This window comes from Patagioenas fasciata, chromosome 3, assembly GCF_037038585.1.
Source record: "Patagioenas fasciata isolate bPatFas1 chromosome 3, bPatFas1.hap1, whole genome shotgun sequence".
Lineage (NCBI taxonomy): Eukaryota > Metazoa > Chordata > Aves > Columbiformes > Columbidae > Patagioenas > Patagioenas fasciata.
Genome location: NC_092522.1, coordinates 4,884,896 through 4,912,064, shown reverse-complemented (window position 1 = coordinate 4,912,064; position 27,169 = coordinate 4,884,896). Strand labels below are relative to the sequence as shown.

The following is a 27,169-nucleotide window of genomic DNA, read 5'->3' as shown; positions in this document are numbered from 1 at the left end:
GTTTTCAGACTAGGTATGCGTAGCACAATAATTAGTTCCCCTCAAGAGACCCTGGTAATTGATGGGATTTTCTGATGTCTGTTATGAAAGTACAAAACGGCTCTTCATAAAAAACCACTATTGGATTTTTCACTCTATATTCCAGATAGGCTAAAAATCAATATTAATACCTGGCTAGTAAATTCTGACACTTAGAGTTTATAGCCCAAATTGCTCACAGCACTGCATGCTAATTGTTGTGGAGCTAACGAGGGGAGCGAGGCACGTGGTACAGAGGTGATGCTGCGGCGATGCTCCTTGGATGCTGCTACCTACGGACAGGTGGACACGCACCAGTTTAGAGGCTGAGGCTCCTGTGTTCCCACATGGACGCCTCAAACAGGAGTAAACAAGGCAGAGCCATAGGAGCCCCTTGCCTGGTGACAGGGGTGGCCGAGGTCCTGCCAAAGGGGTGGCCACAGGCACAACACACAGCTGGCAAGACCCACCAGGGAAAGAGGATGGTCTTTTTCTGCACATGGAGCTGGTTTCAATCCCCCTCAATCTCTAAACCGGATTAGACAAACTGCTCAGGCAATGCTCTCTCTATTTCATCAAGAAATGTTGAAGAAATCCCCTTCTGTAAGCAAAAATTATGTCTAATTTTGGAGAGCTGGTTCGTTACTTATGGCAGTGCTCCAGAACACTCAGACACCAAGTGAACAAGGAAGAAATAGGATGTGCACTACACATCGGCATTGCAATTATATATTAGATCAAACATTGTACTGTTTTCATGCTTTTTAGGATTGGGGCTGTAAACTAGTGAGTCAGAGAGCACAAGTTTGATTCCCTGCCGGTCGGCAGAGCAGGACCAGAGGGCACCGGTCTGCCTGGTCCTGCCTGACAGTTGTCCCCTGCCAGCGACCACAAGGCTGCCCCTCACCTCCTCCGCCCTGGGCTTCTGCCGAGGCTGCTGCAGAGTGTCAGCTAGCGCCAATGGAGGGGAGAGGTTTGGAAAAATGGAAGCGCAAGCCAGGAGAAAGGCAGGAACCTGCTGGAGGAATTGGTTTGGATATAAACCGGCTCCTTTCCGTTTCACATGCAGCTCCTGTGCTGGTTTTCATACAACTGTTTTTAAGGAAACACTATATATAGTCAAATAGTACTTTGCTGCAGCTATCACAGTGCTTGTAAGCATTTGGAGTATGTGGAAAAAAAAAAAAGTACATTGAGCTGTATTAACTACCTGAGGCAAGATATGATAATTGTGTCAAATTCACCTTAACTCATAGTGGTGTGAGTCCTGTTAAAACCCAAGATTTTTACCACTGTGTGTAACATCAGCAGATGACTGTCCCCATGCCCTGGCCCCTGTCCGGCACCCCCATTCCACAGCCAGCATGTAGCACATTGCAGGATCGGTTTGCAGGTGGGGACCTACAGCATCCCCCGAAGAGCTGAGAACAGCAGGATTTCCGCAGAGAGCCAGATAATTTCCTTCTCATTAGTTACTTTGACACAAGAAAGTTATCACAGCTCCCCGATCTGTCACTGGGCTGAGGGAATGGGAATTTGTAAAGCTAGATATAGGTTTTAAGCTGTGGCAGTAGAAAATAGTTGCTTTTCATGGCAAGCTGCAACACAAAGAGAGAGCACCTGCCCAAACCTGGATTTCCTTGGGGAAAGCAGAACAATTATTGTTGCTATCAAGGTGATACCCAGGTGTTTTCTTTCTATTTCTAGGACTCTAATATAATAAGATGAGCTAATAGCAACAAGATGTGTGAGGCACACACTGGGGGTTAAATTGCATCCGGCACAAGGAGGGGTCACTGTGCTGTCCAGGGTCTTGTGGCATTTTGTGGCATCACTCCCTGCATGGTACAAACGCAGGTGACACAGGATGGCATGTGCCACTTGCAGTAGCTCTGCACCATTCCCAGCCCCATTGCCCACCCAGTGCTCCCACAGGTGCAGGAAAACACCTTCTGGGAGAGGGGAAGGACCTTCCCCCTTCCCCCTCTCTCCAGCTGGGCCTGGCAGCTGCCTGCAGGTTTCTGAGCAAGGCATGAAGGGGCCTCTGTGGTCTCCTCCAGCCCATAAATCACAGCAGCTAACAGCCATGCTGACGGCCAGGCTGCCATCTCGGGCTTAACGATCAGAGGGAGCATTCTGCAGCAGCAAAGTGAAAGCAAGGCGTAATGTTTATTATATTTACTGAAGGGAATACAGACTGCTTCCTGCCTCTAGAAGTCTCCTCTCTTCAGGAGAGGCTTTTCCCCTAGATGGAAAGGGAAGCTTGAGGAACTGAGCTCTCTGCTGAGATCATTGCACCCTGCGATGGAAATTGTGCCACGCTGCAGCCACTGTTTCCTCCTTCTCCTTGCTGGGGCTCTGTCTCCAGCTGTTTCCCCGAGGCTGACAGGCAACACTTGATGAGTCAGAGACGTGTCTTACCGCAGACTTTACGGCTTGGGTTAGCTTCCAGCCAGGGAGTTCATCTGCTCCGCTCAGCTGGTGGCGAGCTCTGAGAGCACTGGGGTTGAGTTTCCTTATTTATTGCTGAGGGCTCCTGGGATGCCACACTGTTACTGATTTACACCCTTGGAGAGAGGTGGCTCATCTTCTGGAAGACATCCCATGTAGCTGAATTGTAGAGACCACATCCAGGGTCACTTTACTGACCCTGGCAATTAAGAGGATATTACAAAGCCTTTGCAAAGGGAATCATGTCTGGGTGACCACATCTGAAAGTGCCCTCTTGTGAGGGAAAAAAGCCCTCGAAGAGAAGAACATTGTGGTAAGATTCATGGACCTGAGGGTCAGGAGACAGTGTGAAATCATCTGGTCTGGCTTGTGCATCACGTTCCTCTTTGCTACATCCATGCTGACCACATGGCATGAGTAACACAACGTGGCACCTTCCTATGCAGCTCATCACCCACTTTTTCTGTCGGTACCTACAATTAATCATCTCTGGTGTGCTTATGCAGAAGGGAAGAAAATAAAAAAGATTGTGCTCTGTCCCTGCCTTGCCTCCAGCATCCATCTGTCGGCTGGTGTGACGCCTTTCCAGCAGCCTCCAGTGGTTTGCTGTGAAGCCCAACTTTCACCATCAGTCTACAGCCCAGGCAGGACACGGAGCTGGCCTTTCCCTACGCCTTCCAGAAAATGCTGATACAAAACCAGGACACAGCTTGTCACACCTGTACCCTCTTTCCCAGCTGAAGGCAAGTCACCTGCCCTGCTTGCCGCTCTTGCCATTGGTGGATTAGACCAATGCAGTGATATTTACCAACTAAACTTCAACTTACCCAAGAACTGAACAAAGTCTGATTTACTCCCTTGCCCCCTCCCTCCCCCATTACACAGGCTGTAGTCACTTACCTGAACAGGCCAATTATCCCACCACAGCTCAGTAACACTAATTATGTTACAGTTCTTGGCAATGGAAGTTGCCAAGCTCTCCTGCTCATTAGCCAGGCTTCCCCCATTGATACAGCAGTGGGTTTTAGATTTTTTCTCTTCACATTCATCAGGTTGGCTCCTATTTGTTCCTAATTAGAGCTTGGCTCCTCCAATGCTACTTAAAGCCCTTTTAACTGCTCCGGTTTGGATCCAGCCAAAACCAATTAGCACCTCTCTCTACACCATAGTGTCCTCACCACGTTTGCAGCCCACCATTCCACAAACCCCAGGCCTTTAAAATTGTATCAGCTATATAGTACTCAAGGTGTTACCTACAATATTTTCTTCTTTAGTATCTGCAAGCTGAACAGTTGCATTTTTCATTTCTTCAGGCTTTTTTCCTCAGATCATGCTACCCCCATGACACTGATCCTGAGGAACTGCTTCCGCCCTGCTCACCAAAGTTCACCATTGCCTACCCCAACATCTCAGTTGGATCCATAGCTTCTCCAGCCCCAGCCTGGAAGCTGTGAAGGAAACAATGTAAGGCTAATGGAGCTGAGGACCTGGCGCTGGAACCTGGCGCTGGCACTAGTTATCAAAGCATTCACTGTGAGGGCAAAATGAAGTCTTTGGTCACCTTCCCCAGCTGGTAGTACGAGACTGCTGCTCTGCTGAGACTGGTTTTCTTCTGGCTGTCACCAGCAGCATTTGCAGAATCCACTTGAAGTTTCAGCAACCCAGTGGGCTTGCTTCGTGTATTGTCCGCAGGAGGGCTACCCGGCCTCTGTGACACCATCTTCCCTTGGTCGGCCTCCAAATCCTTCTTCCACATATCCCAGCCTGTCACCCTCTCTCCTCAGCAGCCAAGTCAGTCTCCCGTGGCCCAAGTACAACAAATGCCATGGTCATCTGCTTGGCTGGCTGTGAAAATCCTGCCTCACCGGGCCCTGTGGGAGACAAGGGTTGTTCCTCGATCCTTCTTCCCATGGCCTCCTGGATTTTCCCTCTGTGCTCGTCATCACTGTCTCCACCTCATCCTCTTGAAATTCTTGCCACTGTGCCTTTCCCCTGCTATCTTTCTGTCATAGTCTTACTCCCCTCTGTCAAATTCACAGGCTGGGCTTCCAGCTGTGTTCCTCTCCCCTTGCCTGCTGTTACCCGCTGCCGTGTCCATCCCCCTGCGCAGACCCCATTTCCCCACACATCTCCTGGTGAGCAATTTGTCTCTAGCTGCCTTGGAAACTGTTTATTTTAATAGGTGTATCCCTTAATACACTGGATTAATATACCTGCTTACCTCTTCTCCCAGAGATAATTTTTTACATTGTAAATTAAATAGGGAAATTCAAAAGCCAGAGGAGTAGATTTATTTTTCAGTGCTCTCAGTGGAAGGCCCCTGCAAAGGTACATTCCACAGCACATACGTAATTGCATACATGATCAGCGCAGCAGCGGGGACAGTGGAAGAGAAGTAAGGCTGCTGTAATTTGTCAAGATAGTTTACCAGTATGGCTGAAAATCATACAGATTTCCCTATCAGTTCCTTGGTGTACATTTTTGTTTTCCTGCTGTTTCAGAGCACCAGCAAGTACAGGTTTTGCCTAGGAGGGATGGGAGATGCCCAGGCACCTGCAGGTTCTTCTTGTGAACACAAGAGCCTGCAGGGAAAGCTCATTGATGTCTGGTGGTGCTGCCGTTGCTGGGGTGAGGGCAAGGTCTTCAAGGCCAGTAAGGTCTCTTGAGTCAACCGAGGCTTTTCAGGCAATGAACAGAGGAAACAAATGCCTTGTGTTAAGAAATTTTTATTTGTCCTTTGGATCTGTAATGTAAGCACATAAAATTACAAGTGGAAGAAACATCATGCCACAAAATTGCATAGAATTTTTACAAAAATGTGAATTATGCCTCTGAAACAATCATAGCTTGAGGAACCAAAAAATATGTACATGTTAACTGAAATATTTCATCCTACTTTGAAAGCAAATCATCAAGGACTAATCAATCACAGACACTATTAATACAATGTACAAGAGCAACACTGATTTCAAAGAAAGGCAAGCAGTGATGTCCCTTTAGTTATCTTTCAGTGAATGTTTAGCTAATACATGAGCATTAATTAACATAATTATGAACATGTTAAATCTAAAATGTCTGGCCTTCATTAGAATTTTTAAAATTCTGTTTATGCTGCCAAAACCAAGCTATTTTCAGTAGTGTAAAGATATCTGAAGTGCACGACCTAGTTTAATATAGACAGCTCTATTCTATACAGCAGAAAGTCCACGATACAGCATTTCCACACATTCAACACGGAACAAGGCAAATACATAAAAGGCACAAGACTTGCACATCATAAAGACCCTTTTTTCATTATCTTACTCTAGTTCAAGTAATATCAATATTAAATGATATCTGTTTCACTGAAATAGTTTGAACGATGCAAGATGTACAGTATTACACACTACCTTACACCTGCAGAAAGTGGCACTGTACAGATATAAAAAAATGTGAGTACAGGAAATGGTCAAATACAAACTTACTGTAAAATGACTACAGCTGAGAGTATAGTTAACCCAACCGGTATATTTATTTTTTTTTAAATATAAATAAAAGGTTAATTGGTATTTGCCCAAGTTTCTTTGAAGCCTGCGGTGAAGTCCTGGCTCCGCTGAAATCCATGAGAATGGAGCGCTGAAAATCAAAGGAGCTAAGATTTTACCGAAAAGCCTGCACTGTACAACGGTTTCTATAATGCAATAGTCTTCAGTTTTGTTGTGAACACTGCTATCAGTTTATTCTTTTAATAATTTAGACAATATGTCATTTTAACTTTATAAAATGCAGCATTACATCTTGACTCTCTATGCTTTCTATGAGTGATTAAGATGGAATTCAAAGTGCAAAACAAGGATTAGCAGAGGATTCACTTTTCCTAGCATTAAGATGAAAGTCAGATTTTTGAATTTCACGTTCACTAATTTCATCATCATAAACCAGAATAGTTTAATCCAAAATATGATCTCCAAACAATGTGCAATTTTTCTTTCTTTCTGCTCTAAGGTTAAAAAAGAAACATGAAAATACTGTTTGTTTTCCAAGATTTGAACTTATATATACACACCATTATTTAACTGAAAACTTAAGCTTGATTTGTATTTTATTGCTTAAATTTAAATAAAATAAGTTACTTTAAAGTACTAAAATCCTGAGGGAATGGAAGTAAAGTAACTTAACTGTTACAATGTATTAAAATGCCTCCCCATGTAATTGACTTCTTTCTCGATTGCTTTTTAAATACAAAGTAAGGCCCCGATCTTGCAAATGTGTATGTGAATGCTATTCCCCAGCACAGCTGCACTGAGCCCTGTTGTGTGCAGGAAAAGCCATTTCTGCCAGTTTGCAGGATCAGGCCTCTCAACACAAATCTCTGTCTTTTGAGCCCGTTTATCCTTTGCCCTAAGACGCCTCTTCACGGCGCAGCTGAGGAAAAGGCCTCGCGCATTATGCACTGGCTTGGGTACAAATAAGAATCTGTCTGTAACATTTCATAATTCCTATTTCTGTTAGCATGGGAATCCAGAGATTTATTTACCTTTATTATTTACCTTTTCAAACATCCTGACTTTCACAAAGTCTCTCTGTCGTCTGATATAAATTTCCCAACACGTGCTGTTACTTCTCTCAGGCATATCATACAGTACACTAACTTTGATTGTTCTTAAGAAGTCAGTTAAATGGATTAATATACAGTTTTAAATAACAGTGACCAGGTTTTTATATTTTGCCTTTAAATTTCAGACCTTAGTAAAACTGAACCTCAGTCTTAAAAATAATGGAAGATTCTGTTAGATTTCAAATACTGTAGTCCTAAACGTTTTATAATCCTATCAAATTCAGTAAGCTTAAAATATGATACTTAAAATCAATACTTTTGAGTCTGCAAAATATATATCAAATTTATACTCTAAAACTACTTTGATTTACAACACTAACACCACAAAAAGAATTATATGATTCAATGACTATTTTATAGCAGTATAACCCACATATTAGCTTCCATAATGATTCTCTCTACTCACATATCCCTGAAACGTTTAATTTGGCCAAGAGACCACGCCGACTTCAAATAGAAACATGCCGTGTGTGTATATAGACGGATGTGTGTGCACATACAGCTATATATATATTTTTAATATATATATATATACAAACATATATGCACTCACACAGTGTAACAAACACAGAGGTACACAGACACCGACAATCTCCAGGCAGAGTTCTTCTCTTTGTTTTCCTCTTGTCCCCACAGTTCCAAGAATTTTCAGCAGCAAATATATTTCTTTCCGTGTGATAAACGTAATATCAAGACAGCAAGCCACCAGTGCTTGCAACGCTAAAAAGGATTAAATGTTTCAGTGCAAATGTAAAATGATGGTACAGCTGTCAAGGTGCAGTTATAAAGAAGGAAACAAATATGATTAAGTACTGTTATAATATTCTCTAGGAGCTGTATTAGTTTGGAGCACTTTGCACTGGCACTTCAAAAGGAAATCTGCACACATTTGTCTCTGTACAATACACTTGGTCTTCATTAAACATTCTTAACAGTGAACATGGCCAGAAAATTACCCATTGTAAATTGGCCAAAAAAAAAGAAAGAGGAGAGGATGGTTAACATATTAATTTTCCCATTACAACTGCACTAAGCTTTAGAATAATAATAAGATGAAGAATGAGAATGAAGACCTTTGCACGATACTTTTTATAAAATGTTCCTTTTGGGAAATGTGCACTTGAAGGCAGATTCCTCCAGGCTCCCAAAGCGCTTCCACAGCAGCTCACATCGGGAGAGCGGAGACGGGCAGCTGGGGAGTGCTGCGCCCGGGCGCTCTGATTGTTTCTTGGGCAGTTAAAAAGTAGTATCAAACACTTTTTCTGGATTATCTTCTTCCAATTCCTCTTCGCTTTGCAGAGGTTTATGATTTGATTTTCCGCTGTCAGATGCCAGGGAAGAGGGGGCAGAACTGTGGTCTCCATCTTCACTGATTTTCCCTTTCATGGCTTCCTGTACGAACTCCAGAATTTCCAAAGGCAGTCTTTTGAATTTGTCTTGATATTCCTGATCAAGTTCCACCTGCAACTACAACAAAAGAGAAAAGGTGTCTTCAGGGGTGTCTAATGCAACCAGTGCTGCACCACACGAGGCAGGGGGGAAATTAATGATGCGATTTTGCATGATTTAAGAATATATTATTTCCTTTTTCATATTAGAGCCACACATCCAATACGCCTATTAATTTCCATGCAGTCATTTCAAAGCTGAAGGAACATGCGGTCATTTGTGCATAAGGCTGGTGTTGGGTATCACCCTTGGGTACCCAAAACCGTAAAATATATATGAATTTAACTGTGTCGGTGTCCATACTCCCACTGGCTTTCACAAGACCCGTTTCAAGTGCAGTATGGATCACAGATAAGCCTTTGAAAGAGCAAAGGCTTTCATTAAGCTTCAGGTAGCTCATCACACATTAATCACACCACAAACATTGCCCTGAGAACAATATAACAACTTTCGCCAGATTTCTTGGGTTGGAGAAACCATTAGGAAAAAGTCAGTTGTCAAAGGGAGTCGAAGAGGGAGGGAAAAGAAGTTAAATTGCATTTCTTAGGGCTAGATCATGGAAAGTTACATTATCTGATTAATGCAGTATGTGTCTTGGACATTACTGGGGAAAAAGTGTCATATCATCAACAGGATGCACAAGGCATGCAGAAAGAAATCTGGCTACGAGTCTTCAGGAAGCTGTGGGCCCTTTCCCAGTATTTATTTGTACAGCCTTTGTTTTTAGTGCCCATATTAGGATCTGCACGATCCATTATTTAAAAAAACATTAATGTGCACGAAGGTTTCAACTGAAGACAAAGCCAATTTTTTCACCATGACCAATATAAGCACAGCAGGAAGCAAAAGGGGTGAGTTCCAAAGCCAAATCCACGCCATTCAACCATCCATCCACCCACCTTCTTAAAAAGAGGGAGTCAGGTTCTGCTAACTGTAGCTGCAGCAGTTTCACAGTAGTTTCTTAGACAATTGTATTTTGAGCTATATTTTTTTCTGGGGTGCATAAACATACTCTGAATTCTGATCCTTCAGCTGTATGCTTGAGTCTATCCTGCCTGGTTTCAAGTCTCCTTCACCCCATTGCAACGGCTCTCAACAAGTAACACAAGTTTTCACTTGAACATTAGGGTCTGCACTGCTCTTACCATCCTTGACCTGTCCACAGCATGTGACTTTACCACTACGCTTCCCTCTGAGCCCTTCCAATCCCGTTCCCCATGCTTCTGTCCTGGTTTTCATCCTGCATCCCTGATTTTATTTTTGTGAGGCCTCTTCTCCTTTCTCCTGATGTGCAAATCAATGTCCTTAGCTCACCCGGTCTAGTTCTACATTCCTTAATTAGACAAATTTTGCAGTTTTTCTTCCACAGGATCTAAGATCTGGCTTTTTCCTGTTGGTTCTCCTGCTAAAGCTCCTTTCCTGCATTGTTTCTGGCAATTTTCCTGCTGTTCTGACCTCAGTTTCCCACCTTGGTGTCATAGTGCTGACAAATTCCGTATCTGAGGCACAAACAGTTGCATTAAATACACCCTGCCTCTAAAATATATATATATTTGTATCAACTATTACAACAATCACTACCATAACACTCTTCTTTCATGCAGTGATGGTAGCATGGCATTCACATAGGTCATCTTGTGAATCCAAAGATTATGTTCTACGCAAAGGTCTTTCTTCCATCATGATGCAATCATGCTTTTGGTTACAGTTCACTGCTGAATACCCCCAACTGCTTTAAAGAATAGGAGGGAAGGAGGGGAAGGCAAGTCCTTCTGCTTATTTATGACAGCTACCCAAAGATGCTATCACAGAGGGATATTTATGCCAAAAGTGGGACAAAACACCAAGTGTTTTCCTGTTCAGGAGCATTTGCAGCCGGGCTCTGGGCTGCTGGGGAGAGGCAGCTCTGCATACAATAGTTTTTATAAATCAAGAAATCGTGGGAAAGACACTGGAAGACAAAGCTTTATAAAAGGGTATAAATTTCTTTACCCAGGAGTGTCTGAGCCAGTCATGGGCTGCTGCGTTTCTCCACCTCATTATTGTACATAGAATTTCTTAATTTGTAAATTTTAGGGACCTCAGTTATAGAAGGAGGTCTGTAAGTTCGAAAGTCTCCTAGCTCTCAACTTCCTTCAGAACCTTGATTTGCTCAATTAGGTTTAAGAGCAATAGAAATATTTGAAATCCCTCAGAAACTGAACATTATCTGAACCCAGCGCAACCATACGCATGTTGTTAGATAGCAATTGTGTCTAATGTTCACCTCCTAAAGTGCCTCCAGTGGATAATCTCCCGAAGTCGAGCGTTTAATAGAAATGACATGAATCCGGAGCTACCTCTCTCTCTTCAGTGTCTCCAGAGAGAGTCTATATAGATATCTAATCATGAGAAGGTTGAAGTTAGTCGAGAAGGAGCAGACAGTAGACAAGGAGGGTTGATTAAAACTGCAAGCGTGTAACAATTAGCTTTCTCTTTGATTTCAAAGGCACCGTCAGTCCTTCCCCTTGCTCGGCTTAAGATGAGCGGCTCCAAGCCTGTTCCCTGAACCCCAGGCTGTCACACAGGACTCCAGCTGCAATGAGGAGCACAAGGGCTGAGCTGGGGTGCCACCCCACTGCCGGACCTGCCCCCTCACCAAAGTGTTCCTCAGCCAGCCTGGGGCTTGCAAACCCACAACACTCTCACAGCACATTGGCCGTATTTCTCCTTAAACCACCAGCCCCAGGCGTAACACTGGCAAACAGCTGTGGGTCAAGGTTAAAGAAACAAGTTGCCTGCTTAAAACCAGCTGTTTTTCTTTTAAAACCCTCTGTATCATTCTGTTAGATAATGATAACCATATTTGGTGGCTTTACAGGGCCATTACAGTTCATTCACTAATGCAAAGCTGCCCTCCCCTTAGTAGCAGTGCGTAAAAACCTCTCTGCACAACCAGCACCACCAGACTCGGGCCCTGCGTGGCCTTACCCTTCGGTTTGCTGTCCCCTTGATTGTTTCCCATCACAAGTCCACCTACCCCGAGTCCTTTGCTCTCTGTCTACTAAACAAGGTGACCTATACTTGCTTTTAGCATTTTGGGGCCAGACAAGGGGGGCAAAATGAGACTGATGATTAGATGTGCAGATCATTATCTGGACCACTGTTTCTATTAACACGTAACAACCTTCTTCCTTCTGTTATCTCACTATTTCTTATAGATCCTCTGTCCTCTCTTTAACCCTCAACCAAAACCTCTTTCTACTGTCACCTCCATGCAGCTTTAGTATCCCACAAGGAGTTGGAAACATTATTTCGTGCTCAGGTAAAGCACACTCCCATGTTCTTTTCTTGCAGGCAATGAGTTAATACTTTCAAATTTGGAGCCATCATTACTTGTTTGCAGGGGGGTCCCTGGGGACACGAGGTGAATGTGTTAGTCTTGACCCCTGTGCCCTGGACCAACACCACTGCATCCTTCCAATCTTGACTACAACCAACACAGGCCCCAGCCTCAGGGATGGCAAATGAGCGCAGCTTTACAAGACTAAGCCCATGCCCTGGGGAGCAGAGCTCCTGGCAGGCAGGCAGCTGCCCAGCTGATGGGCTCGCACTCCCTCTCAATCTGAAGGGTTCTTCAGCATCCTTGGCTACAACTGCTTTCCAAAAAGGGTCATCGTTCAGGGAATGGCCTCGGCAACCCTTCCTTGGAATGTGGGTGGTGAAAATGAATACGGTCATTCAGCTTAAAGCAAGGAAAATAGAGTCAGGAAAGGAAACTGATGGTATTATTAAACCTATTTATAGCAATTATGCCTAGCTGTTATTAAACCTACCAAAATAACATAGCATAACATAGTGTTAAAATAGTGCCCATAGCATTAAAAGAAGTTACTGCGATCAATAAAGAATGACAAAAGCAGAAACTGTGGTTTCAGGCTATCCTGATCAAGCCCCTGTAGACTTCTGCATACCTGCAATGTGATCTAATGAACTTCTGTTTCTACCAAGAACAAAAATAAAACCATCACATGAAAAACGCAACATGCTGCCAACACAAGTTACCAGGAGGGCTGAAGTTCACATGGAGTGTTTAGGTTAAAAAAAATGAGAATATTTAAAAATAAAATAAATATGTTAAACCCCTGAACCCTAAATTATTCCACATTGATGGTGTTTGATACTATCTTGTCCCTGAGCTTAAGCTCCAAATATTGAATTCTTCTCCCTTCTCACAACCTGAAATACATCTCATCCTCTTTCCTGCTGCAGAATTTTTTTATTTATTTTTAATTTCAGGATTGTTTTAAGATAACTGTGGAAAAGCAAACAAGCCAGGCTAATGAGGCATAAAAATCTAATAATGAGTTACTAGAAGTTCGAGATGTAGAACAACGTTAAGAAAGGTTTTGCTGTACCAATACCTGAACCGTGGGAAGCAGTTGTGTCTGCACAAACACAAACAACAACCAGACCTAGGACTTGAGGTGTCAGGTACAAAGACCTTACTGTATGCATTAAAAACGACCAGGTGACTAAAATGTGACCCTACCACACACGTAGGAAATTTGGGAATCCAGCCGAGGCCTGGTGTTGTTTGCCAGCATCTTGTGAAATTCTACTGCGTCTACCCGCAGGCGGCCTCACGGCCTGAAGACACGATGTAGAACCACAGCTGGTCCATCCACAGCGCTGCTTCCATCTGACCTCCTCCCCTCGCTTGGGCAGCCCAAGGGAAAGGGAAATCGTGGTGGAAAACACATCCAACCCACCTCCCTTCCTGCCACTGCAACACCTTTGAAGCTCTTAATGCAAACACTGCTGCTCCTTCCCGTTGTACCTTAAAAGCGCCATTTCGGAAGTCAGGAATGTAAGTGTTTTCCAAACAATTTCCCCTCTCTTCCTTCCCCATGCAGCTTGAGACACCACATGTGTGGTCTGCACAGCAGTGTGACCTCGTAGCATCATTCTCCTCATGTCGGACCCCATGCCAGAGCCAGTTCGTTGTCTGATGCAAAACCAACCCACTTCCACACAGACTAGGATTCAGTCCAGCTCTTTTATTTTTTTAAAATATATTATCAACTCAAAAATAATGGAAGGATCACTACTTAAAAAACATCTAAAGAACCAACCTTCAAGCAAAACTCTTTCGATAAAGTTATGTATGCAATAAACCTGGTTACACATTTGGTGAAAAAACAAAATACAACACCAAAACAGAATTCTGCTGAATCAAAAACATTCATTATTAAATCTACCTTATTTTGCATTATTCATAAATACTTTGTTTCCCTGATCAGTGCAGTGAATTATGAATGGAAAACAATCCAAATATCCTGGCTGAACAACCCAGGTAAAAATGCACTCTGAGGACTAAACAGTTTGGTATCTCCAACAATGTCTGACATTCCAACAGCAAACTCTAGTCTCAAGGTTTTAAAAAGATTGTAATAATTTTTGAGTTCCGAATCCAAATGTGGAAAACGTGTAAGATGTGTTACTTCCCCTTGAGGCAGAGGGCAGCAAAATATCAAAATAGTGGCTGGGTTTGGTATTTGGTTAATGTATTTATTCACCAGTTGAAGTGTGACACTAATTTGTATCCATAATTACTATGGCACTACCTATGTGCAATATATTTAATACCACTTAAAGAGTAGATATATATATATATTTTACTAATGAGAAACTCAACCGCATAATTTCCTCTGTGCACTTTCAGCACAATGTATTTTGACAGGAGGCAATAACTGGTGACTACACGATTCGTAACAAAAGGGGGACTGCAATCTCTACAGGGTATTTCTATTTAGCAATGCTCCCATTTTCCTTTTCAGATATCTTTGGAAACATTTATTTTGTTAGCACCAGTGACACCGATCTTTTCACTGGTCAGTAAAAGCATATTGCAACACAAACGCTGCTCTGAGATTGTGGCCCCTTTCTCACTCCTCCCTTGTTTCTCTAAATCTGCTAACGCTCCAAATACTGACTTTTCTTCCTGCAAATGTTTGACCCTAAAGATAATTTTGAATAGAGGATTTGGGGCTTTTAAGACTGCATCAGACAACAAATATGCATAATGTCAGTGACCTCAATTTAGCTTCCAAAATAGCACATAGAGGACTCCCAGATTAAGGGTACAGAGAGCAAGCAAGCTGCTGTTCTGCTCTTTCCATTTTCAGAGCTTACTTAATTAGAAAGCCATTCTGAAGGGATACAGCATTAAAAGACATATGAGTAGCAAGAATTGTTAAAAGCAGATGGGGGCTCAATAACAGGGAAAGGGAAATTGAGGAACAGAGCTCAGGGATCAAGTGATTTAGAGACAGCAATTTTTGTTTAATTGGAAACAGAAGGAGTTTGTTATTAAGGACCATGTTATTCCCTCTACTAAGCAGATATCTGCTGGGAAGGCAAAGGAGTCACCACTGCTCAGTTGTCCTCACGTCTCACAACCCCAGTCCCTCTGAGCACTGGGTTTGAGAAGAACCCGGGACTCTTCTGCAGGACTTTCCCAAAAGTGATATACCCACCTCTGCCATGTGAAGAACAGGCCAAAGAAAGCAGCTGAGAAATGGGAAGCTGTTTATCCAGGCCTAGGAAAGGAGTTAACATCTCTACATCTGCAGAGAGCACCTCAACACTCGCTTTTTCTCCCAGGGACTGCAAGCAAGTGCAAAAAGGAACATGCCACCGTCTTAACATTGGGGCTTAACACAGCTACTTGTAGACAATATAGCTAAGCACAAAATGAAACTGTTCAGGTAGCTGAGGTTTTATCTCACAAGATGCTGGAGTGTGGAATCTTTAAAGAAAACCTAAGGGCACTCAGTATCAGAGATGGTGCAGGGAAAACAGCATCACACAAGGGCAATGACAGTCAGTGTGGGAAATGTGTTTACGCTGCCTGGAAAGCTCCAGTTAATGATTCCTGTCCTCAGATAAGAACATCTCAGTCTCAGTGCACACCCATCACTGCGTTTTGAAAGAAAGGTTACTTTTCGGACCACGACAGACCTGAGAAACACCAATGCTGTGACTTTTCACTCTGCCAGCCTCACCCCACATTCTTTTTCTCCCAGGTGGAGCTCCTCTAGTTCTTCACATGAGGTCGAGCACACCAAGCCGATATTCCCACCCCACAAGGTCTCTGTGCTACTCCCGAGACCAGGGCTGCTTGCTCAGGATTTGCTGTATTTCTGACTGATCGACTGCTGCCGCCCCTGCTTCTCCATGGCAAAAGGCTGCACCAGTTTAGGTGGATATTAGGAAAAAATTCTTCATGGAAAGGGTTGTCGGGCATCGGAACAGGCTGCCCAGGGAAGTGGTGGAATCACTATGGAAGGGTTTACAAGGCATTGAGACAAAATTCTTAGGGACATGGTTTAGTGGTAGAGTTAGGTTACATTATGGTTGGACTTGATGATTCTGAGGGTCTCTTCCAACCAAAATGATTCTATTATTATCTTCTGTGATTCGCAGAGAGGTGCTGGATGCCTCATCCCTGGAGACATCCCAGGCCAGGCTGGACGGGGCTCTGAGCAACCTGAGCTGGTGAAGATGTCCCTGCTCATGGCAGGGGTGGCACCGGGTGAGCTTTGAAGGTCCCTTCCAACCCAAACTATGCTATGATTCTCTACTCCCCTTTCAACTTCCCCTGGCTGTTATCTTCCATGTTTCAGCTTCGTGTCTCTTCCTGTTAAAGCGAAGGTGATTTGCAAATACCTCCCTAATGTACAAGAAGTCCCCATATAAATGAGTCCTTTAACATCTGCTGTCTCAAGGCATTATGCTGTAACCTTAGGGCCTTCATCAGTCTATGTCTCCACCTTTATTAACTGCAACCTCAATTAAACAAATGGGACTGGGAAGAAACCTGGGACCTGGGCTCCTAGATTTTAACACTTTCATAAAGGTAGTTATATCTTCTTTCTGTATAGAAAACCAACATCTATTCCAGGAGCTAATTAAAACAAATACTTGTGTGATGAGATGCCCATCAGCATTGCCCAGGTTATATGTCTGTTATATATACATATGCCTGTATGTACCTCTGCTGAAAACTTTTGAGTTAGAGAAGTTCCTTACAGCAAAAGCCTTAACTGGTGATTGTTCCTACTGGCAGTTGTATTATTCTTAGTAGTAACCTCAGATCTTTTGCATTTTCTCTGAAGAGAGAGCTTGTACTGCATTTTGTGGGAGGATTTTCTTCACAATAACTTTGTTTCCTATTTCTTCATCAGTACAGCAGTTTATTCTCATGCAAAGCACTGCTCTGTGCCTTGTAAGCTGTATACTTGGAATCACTCTTCTTTCTGTTGACTACTTTGTGTAATTGTTTCCTTTTGTGGATTAAATGCTTTCTTATGCTGTCAAGTGTTTTTTTAATGGCTCTATAAATACCTGACCTATGCATCTCATGATGCATATGAATAAAGATTATTTGAGCTGCTATGAATGGGAAAAACATCGTCTTTCCATGAGCATATATAACATTTTAAGGCTAGATTCTTTCTGCTCTTTTTCATTATGCCTGGAATAAGTTAGCTTCACTGCAAACAACAGAGAGTCTGCTCAAGTTTCAGTGCAATAAATCCAGAGAAACTCCACTGAGGTCTCATCTATCATCAGATACTGCCCTTAGTTTATTGGGGTGGATCCAGGGTAAATAACTCTAGTGACACGGCTCAGATAGAACTTCTTAACTGGTCCTTTTATAAAGGGCTGTCCATATTTTGGATACTCTCTTCAAAACAAACAACTGAAAAAGTCCAGTGCATCTACTACCTTCTAATAAGTGATTTTTTTCCACTTCCCTGATGCCTCCAAGGCACCCAGTAAACAGGCAGCTGCCTGTCCAACAGCGCAGGCCTCAGAAGAGCAACAGTATTGTAACTCTCAGCTCAAAAGGTCATAACCGTCCCTTGGAAACTCCATTTAAATGATATCTTGAGCTTGTAACAGCTATAATATATTCCAGAAATATTTCAAATCCCGGGTGGACTGAAGGACATGGGACTCTGAGGGCTGTACAGCACCACGGCAACTGAGCAGGATGTCTCCAGGGGGCCCTGGAAACCGTGGGGTCACTTTATGTATCGTGTTTTGCAGAGCAAGAGGTTCTGGCTATTTTTGAAAGAGGAGAGAGACAAGGAAATAAAGCTTCAGGTGCTTAAGGCCTCCTGTGTGATGGCTCACGAGCTGATAGAGCACAGATCTGAACAAATCGTGGTGAAACCCACAGCACAGCTTTTGGATCCCAGATCTGAACAAATCATGGTGAAACCCACAGCACAGCTTTTGGATCCTTGCCTAAACTGAACTCTGAATACCATTTAACAAAATGGTTTTCAGTCTCTCACAGCCACCTTGCTAATAGATAATTATAGTGTCGCCTGTGTCTGACTCTTGGCAGGACATCTCTAACAGGTCCCATCATTATCGCAGAAAATTCCCTTCGAACACAAGGATTACTTCTCAAATGCCACAACGAAAAGGAAATAAATAATCTATTTCTCTGTCTCTCTCTAGTGGCATCACTGTGCTACTCAATGGAAAAGGAACAGCATCATCCTATGATTAAGTCTGGCACCTCCTTTCACTGCAATACCGCGCTCTGACCTTCCTGCTCAGCCCAGACTCTCAAGCCTGTTTAGCATAACCAGAGCTCCCACCACGCACTGATGTCTATGTATCTTGAGACTACATGTTTCTTAAGGTACATGCCCACTATAATCTCCAAGTCATTGATAATTGTCAGGGAACTGCATGGAGGTTTAGAAGTAAGCCATCATTAGTTCAAAAAATAATCACACTGATAGAGCCTTATGCTGCACTTTGAAGTTTACCTTGCACTGACTAAACCTTTTCACATCAGAAAGCCTCTGCAGGATGGAGCCTCATTGACAAGTCTGCTTGGAAAATTACTGAGCAGTCAGTCCTTCTGTTAATAACCTGTTAACAATGAATGTTTTTAGACTAGAAAGCAAGCACACTCTGAATAAAGATCAAAGCCTCAGAAGTTTCTTTGTAAATCTTTTCAAGTAGTTCAGTTCTGCAATCCCTTGTAACAACAGAAGCTATTCCAAAATATTTCCTAACTCATTAACAACATGAATCTGCCTTCCTCTTTACTATTAGCAGGGGTGCACATTGACTGTCCCCAAAAGATGAGCCAGTTTAGTGGCCGACCCATTATTTTCTAACATAACAAGCTAATGAAAATAATCTATTCAGAACCTGGCAGAAGTTTAACGGTGGAGACAGAGCTACTGACCCCCATCTTCCAGAAATCATGGTTCAGAATTTTGGCCTTTGTACTTCCAAGTGTCAGGAAAGATTTGAGGTTGAGTTTAACAATGACAAAAAGTTGGGACTTGCTTCAAATTTATATATTGATGTATGTGTTCATTATTATACAATGAACATCAAATGGAGATGTATCATTGCTACTAAGAACACAGTCTGATACTGTTTATGGCTGCTCTGTGTTTATATCGTACTATTACCTTCAAATTTCTATTTGCACCATTATTTCTTCCATAGATCTACCACTTCTCGTTGTTTTGTGCTGTATTACACAGCGCACATTTTGGTTTTCACTTGAGAAGCAAAATCAGTGTGGAATTTTAACTGCAACTCCTAAAAACTTGATAGCTTAATGTAAGAGCGGCACTGCCCAGAGGTTCAACCTAATTAAAAATAGCCTGAAGGTTTTTACTTCCCAATACTACAATGAACTTAAAAGGAAAAAACCTCCTTTTCTTGTCTGAACTGCTCTTACTGGATTAAGTAGTACTATGCAACAGGAGGTTAATGCAGCCATCCTCATGATTAAGTTCGAGGGATTAATATTTCAGTTCAGTTGGTTTTTTATTTAAACTTTTGGTTTTTTTCAATGGTCATATTAATGCTGACTACTGCAAACTCAGGTGACTCTCTAATGACCCATCAACTCTAAATGAACCATGCAGAAAACTGTATTTCAGTGATGTTCAGCAAGCATCCACAATGCAAAAATTGACATATAAGGTAATTTCATAAAGCTCGAGGAAAAACACAAAGCCTGTCCCAGGGCTATGCAGAGTAGCTTGAACTCATGCCCATTAACTTAAGTTCACTTAAGTCTACAAGAAGACAGTGATTGACTTTGATGGGTTTTGGATCTACAGTACCGGCCACCACAGAAGTACAGGCACAAACTAACCAGGTCAAACGAAGGAGCCACTGGCACAAAATGGCATAAAGCACATGCTCCTTCCCAGAGATCTGAAGGTAATCGGAGTCTCCAAGGAGATGTGCAAAAACTGTTTTTCAGAGGTTCAGGATTTTCAACTGTCTTAACAACTTAAGGAAACTGCACAATATTACTCTAGGATGAGGTTGTTGCTTAAAATCCAAGCCTGCTTCAAGGGACAGAGAAAACAAATCCCCCAGAGAAGGTCAGATGCCATTCTCGCACCCAGACCTTCCTTTCTCTCTTTGTGTACAACCTCGTCTGGGTTTCTGTTGAGCACCTGAGCTCCATGAAGAAGGGAAACCTCTGAAGGAGTTTTCCTTTCTTAATGCTTAGTATGGGTGGAGGACTTATCACCTAAGCTCTGTACTATAGTATGCTTTTCATCCTGCCATGCAGTTTGACACCTTAATGTCCTCTTGAACAGATCTCTTAATTATATTGCCAATAGCACAGTTGGGTTTGTGGTCAGACCTGCCTGCTCCCAGGAGAAGGGATATGCATATTCCCTAGAAGCCAGTAGAGGGCGTAAAATATGGGGATACCACAACTTAGAACCATGCAGAGAATCGGTTCCTTTGGTTTGCCCCTTCCCCACCGATCTCAGTGGGCCACAGCTCCTGGAGGTCCCACTGGGGCCTCATCCAGATCTCAAGCCTACTCCAGGAGGAGTGAGCTCTTCTACTGGCGCCAGTGTGGGCTGGATTTGGTCCCTGGCTTCTCTCCTTCTGCAGCTAATACAGTTCATCCAAGTTTAGTTCACCAGAGGGTCGAGCCTGAACTGAGACGAATTTCATGGAACTTCAGTGAGTCCTTCGCTTTTTTTTCCACTGAGAGGCATGCCATCAAAATGTATAACACTATTTCCTTAGAGCTCTGATTTGTTTTTAATCTGATTTCATTTCTGTGTACCACTGTTGGTGGCTTCTATCTTGCAAAAGTTTTGTAACATGCAAAACATTATTTAGGAAAAAAAAAATTGGCAGTAGAACAAAACCTCTTTCCATTATAAGAACTTATCTTTTTAACGCTCCATCAGTGTTTTATTATTACTTTGGTACTTGACATCTTCCAAAAGCATGAAAAAGTTCTTGAGAGGTGTGTGCTCTGATGCCAATTCTGATCACAATCTAATTGAAGATAAGTTTAATGAACACTGGAAAAACAAAGGCCCTTCATAAGTGATCAAGTTATTTGAGGAAGCAAAATACTTTAAAAACATTGGTTGCTTGGTTTAAAGCTCTATCTCAAATATGTGTGGAGAACATTTTTTTGTTGAGGATAACAGAAATTTATCCTGCATTTTGGGAGTATTCCAAATGATGGTAGGCACGTATCAGAAATGAATGAGATTATTAACTTACAAAACTCCTTTTAGAACAACAACTATAAAATGTCATCTTTTCCCCATCTCATGTAAATGTATTTGGAATTACAGAAATTCAGACAACCATTAGATTTAGTGATGGTGAAGGAATAATTCAGTCATCTGCTACTCTATGTAACAGTAAAAAGATTATTCTGAGTTAGTTACAGAAGTTATTCCTAAAAATTTCTTATCACTTATGTTATTTAAACTTTCTTACATATCAATTAGTTTGAAATAATAAGTCTTTAGGCTATCCATTAATTGCAGTGCTGTAGACATGATCTGTATTTAAAATTATGCAAGGAAAATTAAGCCAAAGCACCAAGCTGTCTTGGCTAACAAAAAAGGTTTCATCAGCCCTTCGGATAAAGAAGGAGAGATAATGGGGGCACTGAATTCACAGGAGAACTCTTTCTCAGTTTGCTGTTCTCTCTCGTCACACGTTAACACAGACTACCGAAGCCACAGGCCGCTATCCGTGTGCTCAATCTGCATTGCCAGTGCATTCCTTTTCCGACTGTACGGCATGACTGTTTCCAGGCAAAAAAGAAAAGAACTCGGGTGATTAACGCAAAGGAAGGACAACATCATATCTAACCTGAAGGACAGCTGATTTACACGATTCTGCAGTGGGATCATTTACAAATGCAAGGTAAATGCACAGGAACATCTGGTCTGTATCAGGACAAGATACCCTTTTCAGTTTCTCCTCCTGGTATGGCTCTAGTCTATCAAAGAAGGCTTCAACCCACTCTTTTAATTCTTGCCGTCCTTGCGGAGCAGATCTTAGGACAACTGAATTTCTCTTGTCTGCTCATCTTTTGCTTCGCTGCTACACTGAAACTACAATGTGGCATTTGTACCATTATAGCTGGTTCACGCTGTCAGAGGCCACATCAGTCAGAGCTGCTGACGGCGGCTGCTTGTCCTCAGCAGCAGCAGCCATGGGAACTGGGATTATTTATAAAAGTGCAGCCATTAATTGCTACGTGGTTTTTGTCAAATCCTCTATGCCTGCGGCATGAATGAGGAACTGAATATAACATTCAGTGGATTCGAATGGATTTTGGGAATGGTGTCTTCCTGCCACAGAAATTAGAAAAATAGCAGCTGAAATATTCTGTATCGCACAGTGTGCCTGACGGAGCCAATCATACCTGAGAGCGACGCTTCTTTAAAGTCAGACAAACGCACTCTCTGAGTCCTCCCTGCATGTTACAGAGCTGCTCCATCTTGCTGTCTGTGCTTAATGCACTTTTAAAAAGAAAAGGCAGAGCACCGGACAGTAATACAGCTCCTTTAATCCTCAGACAAGAGCAGTTTACACTTGTGTGCACAAAGATGATATCCCCTTTATCACTCTGCGTAGCCACTGGGAGATTTCCTACTGCCAGTATCCTGCGCTTGATATGGGACTCTCTTATAAGACACTAAAAATGTTCTCTATTATATGCATGTTGATCAAAAAAAGTGTTCTTACTAATATTCATAAACGACTACAGGAGGGAAACAAGGGTGAACACTGAGCCAATCCTCTCATGACGTGTCTGTGTGCTTGTGCATACATATATTCACAAAACAGGGGAAAGACGGATGGCATCTGATTATTTCTAAGTAAATCAAAATAATGACTTCACTGGCATAAACACAGATTCTTGTATAAAAATTCACGTTACTGAAATATTCATAAAAAAGACACTTTGTTCAGGGAGGACAGGTGATAAAAGGGTCTTTGGTGAGATATTTATCAAAGATCTCTATTTTTTTTCTGATCTCTAGCGTATTGTAAGAGAGGGACCTGCAGAAAGTCTCAGGGTAATGACAGAATTGGACATGAAACTGGCCATTGCCATGGTGGGCACCTCTAACAGATGATCACACCAGGGAGGTTGGGTGGTGACACTCACTCACCCAGAAAACTTTTCAAACAGGAATACAGCAGGGCACAAAATACTTCAACTTCTTCACAAGCAACATTCATATTTTACAGAATATATTCTCTTCTTTACTGGGGACTGGATGGGAAGACAGACACCTGTTTCACCCAAAAGATCTGGACCTCTGAGCAGGTTCACTGCTTTTTCACACTATATCAATTTGTGCAGCAGCCTGTTGAAAGGATCTTGGCCTATGTAAAATCCTCAGAGTTTATAGCAATGAACTAAATCTGCTTATGAGGGAGTTGCAACCATTAAAGGGCAGCTGATATTCCAAGAAATTAACCCCAGTCATATTAAAAAAGTCACAAAAAAAGTAAAAAAAGCCAAGTAATAATTAAAAAAAAATGAATTAATTTTCAAGCAATTAGTATTTTCAAGTGTGAGCCACAGTAGCGTCAGTCTGAATATAAATGGGAATGAAGGGTCCTCCAGGCCAAGAGGAGATGTTAACATTGACATGGAAGTGGGGAGAAGTTACTGCAGAATTTATTCCACTATGCCATGGAGAACATGAGCCCCTGCTCAGAATTACAATGATTCCCCAAGAAAAAGACTGACAGTGAGTTACCGTTCCCAGGAGCTTCTACAATCTCCATGCCACTGAGCATTACAGGCTCGTACATCTATCACACCTCAACTTCAGCAGCACCCAAGTTATGTGGTATATGGTGTATTACTAAAAAAATAGGGAAGGATTTAAGTGCCACCAAGGCCATCAGGCCTGTCATGAACACTGAGATTCCTGAAACCTGGTCTCTGCTATGAAAACTGAACCTGCGGAGTTTTCAGCAGAAAGAAGCATTTTAAGAGCAGAAATACTACACTGAGATCTCACTGACCTATATAGCACCCTGCAGAATAAAACTCTGATCCAAACAGGTCCTCTTAAATATACTCATATAAATAATCTCAAAAAGAACCACAGATAAGCTATTCTATGTACTAATAGTTTCTAGAAATACTAACCTTCAGTGTCAGCAGTTTGTGAAATAGTTTGTCCTATGGGCTTCACGCCGTATGTTTTATTCAGGCATTAACACTCACTTGGTGAAAATAAAGCTGTCAGAATGTGAGCTACCACATGCAATATCATTCCCAAGGGCCATACAGTAATTAAACATGGAGGCTGACATTGCACCACGCAGAATTCTGGTTGCATATTAACAGTTATTAAAAGACTGCCAAAAATCCACGTTTAGAAGGAAATGTCAGCTTGATTCTAGACAACACCTACATATGGTTGAAGCCCCACTGAAAAACTCTATCATGCACTGAAGTGTTCATTAGAAACACAGCTTAAAGATGAGGAAAGCGTAGCAACAGCTTTTAGGTCCTACTTTTTAGAGCTCTCATGAACCATCCCTACCCAGCCAAAATGTCCCTGTGGAAAAGCCATTTTGCACAAAATAAAAAAAGCTGCATGTTCAGACAAGACTTATTAGTCTACATTCTCTTCTTCCATCTCAAAAAATTTACCTTATGTTTCTGCTGTTGACAAACGTAACTGTTAACTAAACGGAAGTTCCTCCTATAGATGACTAACAATCACTAGGGGATTCAGACAGTTCCTGAATGAAATTGTAAATTTAAGTCATTTCTCTAGCTGTTATCAGGGCTTAGAAGGATTATATGCCTCTCCTGCATAGACATATTCTCTAAGGTCATTAGTTTTGTTCAGCCCAAAGCCAGTGGTTTCTTACAAGGGAGTGAGAACTGAGATCCTCCTTTACAGCCTGCAGGAAAACTCGACTCTTCCCTCCCGTGCACCCTCCTCCTCCTCCTCCTCTCCAGGTACTGGAGGGTGTTCAAAATGCCTTGCCCTGTGGTTGCAGCAGGGACAGCTTAGGGCAGAAAGGGATGCAAGAAAAAAAAAGCTTCCACCCATCATTTTCCTATTTGCTTTCAAGCAAGGGAAACCTTGGGGTGATGGATTCCTTCATCCCAGTTCAGAGATCCCGTACTCAGTGCTAATCCATTTTGTTTCCTAATTTTCATGTGCAAATAGAGTACACTGAATGGTAATTGCACCATGCACAGCTTCCCCTGATACCATTCCCTTTACACAGTCTATGAGGCTCAAGTCCTGAGAGTAGGACAAGGCAAAGAGTAACTCCAGTGGCATTGTAAGTGGTTACGTGGCATCACAGAAGGTTCTTCCCTGAGATCTCATTTCCTCCTAAGTGTGCAATTGCCTAGTTCCCCAGCATGCTCCCAAGATATCCTAATTTGACCCAGGCAGGTGATACAAGGTTGGCCTCATTTTGTTCAAAACGTAAGTGATGTATGACAAGAATAGAGTTAAAACGAGTACTTCTGGTTTTTCAGGTGTTCACTGAGTTGTTTCAAGGCAGCTCAAATCTATTCTTATCCTCCAGCTTTTCAGGAAAGGAAGACAGATCATCCCTCAGGAAGAGAAATCAATATTCTTGTGACACTTAAACACAAACAACAAAGAAATCCCAGTTCCCTAGTGAGCCATTGCCGATTTAATTTTACCATCCTCTGTAAGTCACTCTTGAATACTGTCAAGGTGCCAACATATTCATAATGGGCTCTACTTTCTTTTGTCACAACTACTTTGCTCAGGAAACGTACACTTTTAGTTGCCTTGTCTGCCTCCAGGAGGAAAACAACATTCATGAAATCAAGGCCCCACCTAGCAGTTTTGACCTCCAACCGTATCACAATTAGAGAACAAAACAATATCTAGAATTGTGTTATTTTTTAGTGCTTGAAAAAATTACCACTTACTTTGCAACAATAAAAACATTAAAATAAACCATAAGCATGTAATGGTATGTGTAGATACATGAAGAATACGTCAGTGTCCATGAGGGCAGAGACAGGTGATTCACAGCAAAAAAGCCTGACAAATCAAGCTGTAGTCACACTTCATAAATCAATGAAATGTACTTTGCATTTGCCTTTCATTAGAGTCTAGAAGTCAATCTGTATTGTGCAAGTCACAGATCAAACGTACAGAGTGGGTTCCCTTTTCCTTGCCAGTACATGTCCACAGAATTATCCATGATGAGCAGTTAAAAACCAACCAACCAACAACCCCTGGACAGGCTGACGAAACACCCTGGGGGGAAAGCAGAAGGAACCACCACACAGATGGTGGCCAGGGAGCAGAACAGCACTCACGGCAAACATGTTCCTTCACTGCTGCTGAAGGTGCATCGCTGCCAACACTGGTACCAGCACCACGCAGACTGGAAGAGGAGCAGTCCCCAAAACCAGCCTTGGCTCTCATCAGGAAGGGCTATCAATTACACAACTCTTAAGACCTTGTGTGGGATGGTGAGGAGCCACAGAAGGATGTTCCGTAGCAAGGAGGAGCTGCAGCTCTCTTGAGAAGGCTCCATTTACTCCTGCACACGTGTGTGTGCTGAGACTGAGGACCCAGAAAAGCCAACACTGCCTGCCTGCCAATTAACCAAAATCCTTTGCATCCAGGAAACCACAGCAGAAAGGCAGGTTTTGTTACCAAATATAGTCCTCACTGAGAAGCCACAATGGTTCTCAAAGACAAGCAAAGCATATCAAAGCATTTCAGAAGAAACCAGTAGAAGGTAAAATATTAAATAAAAATACAAAGTGAGCAGGATTCACTGATTCAGTGACAAAAATGTGTGGCTTATTGCTACCCCATTGACAGTGAAAGCTTCAGAGCTCCTGCGTGACTGGATTTACGGAGGTTTCAGAAAGTTGACTTCTACATAATCATGCCTCCTGACAGCAGAGGCACCCCTGAAATAATATGTCATTCTATCAGCCTGTTCTAATCATCAGCCCTTCCATAAAGCAATGAAAAAAACTCTTTTACTTTAATCTAGTTTCATCTGTCTTCCTGCCTTTCCCCAGTTGTCTTCTGTTCCCTCCTTCCTCCCTGAAAGACTCACTCTCATACCTCTAAATCTTCCCCTTTAGGCTTCACTAATCCTGTTTTATTGATTTGCATCCATAAATTCTTTCTCTTTGTCCCCCAATTTTTCCTCCTGCTCTGATGCTCTGGTTAATCCTTTCTTTATCCCATACTCTGGTGTCCCAGATGACAAATCCCTAATTTATCTGCTTGGTAAGCTTAATCTTCACAGGTACCCAGAATTCCTACCTTCAAT

The 27,169-nt window shown here is 42.4% G+C and overlaps 1 protein-coding gene and 1 long non-coding RNA gene across 6 annotated transcripts in view; one reads left to right on the top strand and one right to left on the bottom strand.

Annotated features, from left to right (window-relative positions):
* LOC139827493 (uncharacterized) overlaps positions 1–18,656 on the top strand; it is a 51,044-nt gene extending 32,388 nt beyond the window's left edge. Inside the window, exons 3-5 of one of the 4 annotated variants that reach the window (XR_011738074.1) lie at positions 13,132–13,364; positions 15,983–16,091; positions 18,032–18,656. This is a non-coding gene — a long non-coding RNA (uncharacterized lncRNA). Of the gene's footprint in view, positions 1–13,131; positions 13,365–15,982; positions 16,873–18,031 lie in introns of those variants that run through there. The other 3 variants (XR_011738075.1, XR_011738072.1, XR_011738073.1) reach the window with 3 other exon arrangements.
* The window catches only part of PLCB1 (phospholipase C beta 1), a 367,047-nt gene continuing 345,057 nt past the window's right edge, over positions 5,180–27,169 (bottom strand). Inside the window, exon 32 of one of the 2 annotated variants that reach the window (XM_065833460.2) lies at positions 5,180–8,533. In XM_065833460.2, coding sequence (XP_065689532.1) covers positions 8,303–8,533 — 231 coding nt within the window. In that variant the 3' untranslated portion in view covers positions 5,180–8,302. The remainder of the gene's footprint in view (positions 8,534–27,169) is intronic. The other variant, XM_065833461.2, reaches the window with a different exon arrangement.